Source organism: Daphnia pulicaria, chromosome 1 (assembly GCF_021234035.1).
Source record: "Daphnia pulicaria isolate SC F1-1A chromosome 1, SC_F0-13Bv2, whole genome shotgun sequence".
Lineage (NCBI taxonomy): Eukaryota > Metazoa > Arthropoda > Branchiopoda > Diplostraca > Daphniidae > Daphnia > Daphnia pulicaria.
The window spans coordinates 33904012-33908468 of NC_060913.1; the positions used below are offsets into that span (position 1 = coordinate 33904012).

A 4457-nucleotide genomic window follows, 5' to 3' on the forward strand; every position below is an offset into this window, starting at 1 on the left:
CGAGGGGCTCGTTGATTGGACGGATGTTTACGGATTTCAAATATTTTGATGGCCGCGGGATGGTTCTGGCCAATCAAGATATCGACGTTCTTCCTTTTCGTGGAACAAACTGGGACACGACTCAGGTGCGGCCACTCTTTGACGAGGCTATCGAGGTCAAAGGGATGCTTTTCCAGCTTGAAATTCTCCCGGACGTGGACATCTGAGATGTCGAAGCAATGGCGATGATCTCTTGAAGTAACGATGAAATTGACGATAGGACGGTCGACACATTTTGTTACACCTTCAACGGTTCCCGTCGTCACCTTTCTCTCTTCGCCATGCAAGTTGAGGAGGGCCGCGGTTTTTCCGTCGATGGCGGATATTTCACTCCCGGAATCGAGGAGCGCGTAGAGCGGAAATTCCTTTCCGTTCGCTTTGAGAATCACCGGGACGATCGGTAACAAGGTGCAGTTGCCAGCTGACTTGATTGAGACGGATCCGGAGAATTCCACGGGTGGTTTCGCGCTCGCTGGTTTAGAAAAGAGTCGTGGAGCTCCATGCAGAAGCGGATGATGGACGCCATCGCATAAAGGCTGCGAGCAACGTTCCACGCGGGTGCATCCTCTGCTGAGATGATCGTCGCCCAAACAGCGGAGGCACAGATTAGCGTCCTTGACGATTTGCGCTCTTTCCTTCACCGTGATTTCGTTGAATTTTCTGCAGTCTATAATATTATGTTGATGCGTGCTGTTGCATCCCGGGCATCTTGGCGTTTTGTCGTTGGCATCAGATTCATCATGAGTCACGGTGTTGTTGAATACGTTTGGTCGGTGCAGCACACGACGCTTCTCGTCCGTTGGTTTCGCGGATCTTTGTTGAGGAGTTTCGATCGAACTGGCTTGGATGGATCGTTCAGCCATGGCGACTCCGTCGAGCCATTGATCCAAATCTTCAACGGTTGCGAGTGTCGGTTGCATCGACCAACTCTTTTCACCCCATCGACTTTTCAGTGCCGGTGGGAGCTTCGAAACCAGCTGCGAGAGTGTAGCGTGGCTGTACAGCTCCATGCCGTATCCTCCGAGTCGCAGAGTCGCTACGACGGAATGAAGATCGGCGGAGAAAGCTCGAAGGGCGCTGAAATCATTGTCCTTAAAGGGACTGAGTTTAAGAATTGATTCGGTGCAGGCTTGAGAGACGATTTGCGGATTGCCATATCGTTTATGGAGCTCGTTGAGAGCGTGTTGATAAAGTCCGGGATTCAACAGCGCTCCACCAATGTCCTTCCTGATCGATGGAGTAAGGGCGTCGTGAAGATGAGCGATGCGCTCCGCGTCGGAGCTTACGGCATCGTGAACGAAGACCTTAAACATTTGGATAAACATTGGCCAATTCCGAGGATCTCCGTCGAAGCTTGGCGCTTTCATTCGAGGTGGTTTGATGCTGGAACGACTTGGCGCAGCGTGTGCGGTACCGAGGTTGTGGATCCATGCATCCGGCGTGTAAACTCCATGCGGGTTGTCGGTCGTCGGTGGAGGAGCGGAAGGTCCAGGAAAACCGGACGCGAATGTCAGATTCGTCGGCGCGAAGGGTGGTGCCGAGATGCTCGGAAAGGACGTCGGGACATGTCCAAAGCCGGTTAACGGTGTGAATAACGATGAAGTCGGTAAGGCGGCCGTGATGGCCGGCCCGTAAATTGAACCCATTCCAAATGGAGATGAAGACGCAATCGGATTGTAGGCGGACAAACCCGGACCGTACGACGGACCTAGGCTGACCGGCACATGACTAGTGCTGTAAGGCGGTGCGGAGGTGACTTGCGTTGCACTTGTCGGAATTGAAATATTCGGGACCGAGCTCATCTGAATTGAAGTGGTCGGCGGCGGATTTGGGGGCCAAGCGTGGCTAGTGCTAGACGCTGGCGTGAAAGACGGTGGTTGAGTCGGCGGAACGGACGGTGGTTGAGCCGGTGGGACGGACGGTGGTTGAGACGGCGGAACGGACGGTGGTTGGGCCGGTGGAACGGACGGTGGTTGAGTCGGCTGCGTTGGCCCAAAGAAATTCGGTTGACCAGTGTTCCTCCACGATGAAAACAACGACGAAGTGCTCGCTGAAGAACCAGGCGGAAACGGAACCGAAGCTGAAGATCCATGCTGGAACGGAACCGAAGCTGAAGATCCGGGCGGAAATGGGACCGAAGCTGAGGACCTGGGCGGCAACGGGACCGACACTGGAACATGCGTCACATAACTGGTCGTGGGAGCGTAGATGGTGGCGGTAGTCAATGGCGTGAACGGATAAGCCGCTGATGAAGAGACTGGAGCGGCAACTGATGTTGACGTCGGCGGGATGAACGGTTGTACAGTCGTTGCAGGAGCGTGAGGAACTGCTGACGTGGAAATCGGAGCGGTTACCGGTGTCGTAGTCGTAGTCGGTGGAATAATCGATACAGGAACCTGAGAGACTGACGTTGGCGGAGTAACGATGTTGTAAACCGTTGACGTGGGTTGACTTGTCATGACTGGCTGTGCTGTGACACTAGTAGACGACGGTGTTGAAAACGTCTGATTCGTTATGCTAGTTGTCACGGAAGCATTTGACGCGCCGGCATTCAAAGGAATATGCGGCACGGATGCAGAACGAGTAAGTGAGCCGGGCGTGATAGCTTTAAGTAGTCTGCCGAAAAGGTTCACCTTTGGCGTTGGCGGCATCGTCGCTGCCGGTTGGCCGAAGAGTCTCGTTGGTGTTGGGATCCTAGACGTAGATCCAACTAACGGTGTGGTCATCGGTAGAGTTTGAGCCACTGTTGAAATCACGACGGTGCTTGTCTGCGGCTGCGGAGTAGCCATGATTCAAGTTATCGGAGCCGTGGTTGTCATGGTCGACGTTTGTGCAAACGCAGCTGGAGTTTGAGCGAGAAGAGTCGAATTATTCGGGATGGACGGGTGCGATGAAATACGGCTGACTCTCGATAAACCGCTCACGACGGATGAAGCGCGTGTTGGTACTGCCTGATCGTCGACAGTAACATCGTTGAGTTGTTGGCGCATGATTGCGCCGCTCAAACGCTGTAGATCAATCTCGTCACGTATCTCGCGTTGTCTTCTCTCACTCTCCACCTTTCGTTTGTAATCTTCCGCTTCTCGGATTTTTGCATCTTCTTCTTCTCTGCGTCTTGTCTCGTCTTCCACTTGCTGGAGCATTAACTCTGCTTCATTCTCCTTTCGTTCGGCTTCGTGAATTTTAGCTTGACGTGAGGAGACGCTGGAATGTCGGGATGAAGCTCTTGAAACGACGGAAGCAGACCTCGAATTAGTCTGAGCCAAATAGTCGTCACACTTAGCCGAAATTGCAAGGTGATCGCAGATGACGGCTTGGAGCCAATCCTTTTCTCCATCGAGATCGTCCTGCGAGTAGTTAGGAGCTTTGCATTGAACGTAGTGGTCGTGACGCTTCTCCAAGATGTCGAAATCACGGACGTAGACGGCACGGAGGGCTCGAACGGTGTCACGATCTTCTTTAGCTGCAATGGATTCCAATATCTTCTTTCCCGCTTTCGTATGAACCATCTTACCGCTGGTCCTTAGTCTTTTCAGAAGATCAAGATCGGTGATCGACTTAAGATCTGAAAGGATTTCCTCCTCTTCGTCGATAGAAGCGAGCGCGGGAATTAAAGATTCAGCCATGACGAAATTTATTTGACGTGAACGGGCGAAGAAATACAGACGACGATCGATCAAACGATGAGCAAAGTCACGGTGAATTTACGCGAACGATAAAGCCGGAAGAACTGGATTCGGATGATGAACGGAAATGTCGGTAGGACCTAACACCACTGGCTGAAACGGAAGATAAGCCTAGCTGGTGTGTAAAGCCGGCCCGTTGCAAACGGAAATTTCAGTTGTCGGATCAATGGGCTGGACGGGCGGATTGAAGATGAAAGTTCCAGCTGACGGGCGGATAAGCCGGACAAACTGTGAAACAGGAACGGAAGATCGATAAGGCCGGACAGCACTGGCTACGACGGATGATAAGCTTTGCTGAAAGATAGAACCAGCCGACTGCAAACGGGAATTTTAATTGACCAGCCAAAGAGCCGGACAGATTAGACGGGGATTAAAGCTGACACGAGCCAAAGGGCCGGACAAACTGGTGAGAAATGGAATCAGCTGACGCTGGCCGGAAGAGCCGGACAAGCTGAACGGGAACGATGAGAAGTCAGCTGACACGAGCGGAAGAGCCGGACAAACTGGGATGAGCTGGAACGGAAGGCAGCTAACGGAATCCAGATGACGGGCGGGTAGTACAGCTGACTGGAAACGGCGGTGATGAATGACGACGGAGTGAACGGGATTTTGCGGACGGTTCGACGGAACCGACCAACGCAATCGGGACGGAAGAAAGGGAGAACTTACGGACTGTCTGACGAGACCGACCAATAAGTTCAAACAATAAACAGGGGGAGATACACGGACGAT

The 4457-nt window shown here is 52.8% G+C and overlaps 1 protein-coding gene across 1 annotated transcript; it reads right to left on the reverse strand.

Moving 5' to 3' along the window:
- Nucleotides 1–400: 400 nt before the first annotated feature.
- On the reverse strand, nucleotides 401–2828 carry LOC124330021 (protein transport protein SEC31-like). The gene is made up of 2 exons (XM_046788682.1): nucleotides 481–2828; nucleotides 401–443 (listed from the first exon to the last, which is right to left on the reverse strand). Exons 1-2 carry the CDS (start codon nucleotides 2826–2828, stop codon nucleotides 425–427), a joined length of 2367 nt encoding a protein of 788 aa, XP_046644638.1. The 3' UTR covers nucleotides 401–424.
- Nucleotides 2829–4457: the final 1629 nt, after the last annotated feature.

Bases quoted from the DNA above. Each gene is read 5' to 3' on its own strand.
- LOC124330021 (XM_046788682.1), bottom strand. From the start codon at position 2,828: ATGGCTACTCCGCAGCCGCAGACAAGCACCGTCGTGATTTCAACAGTG.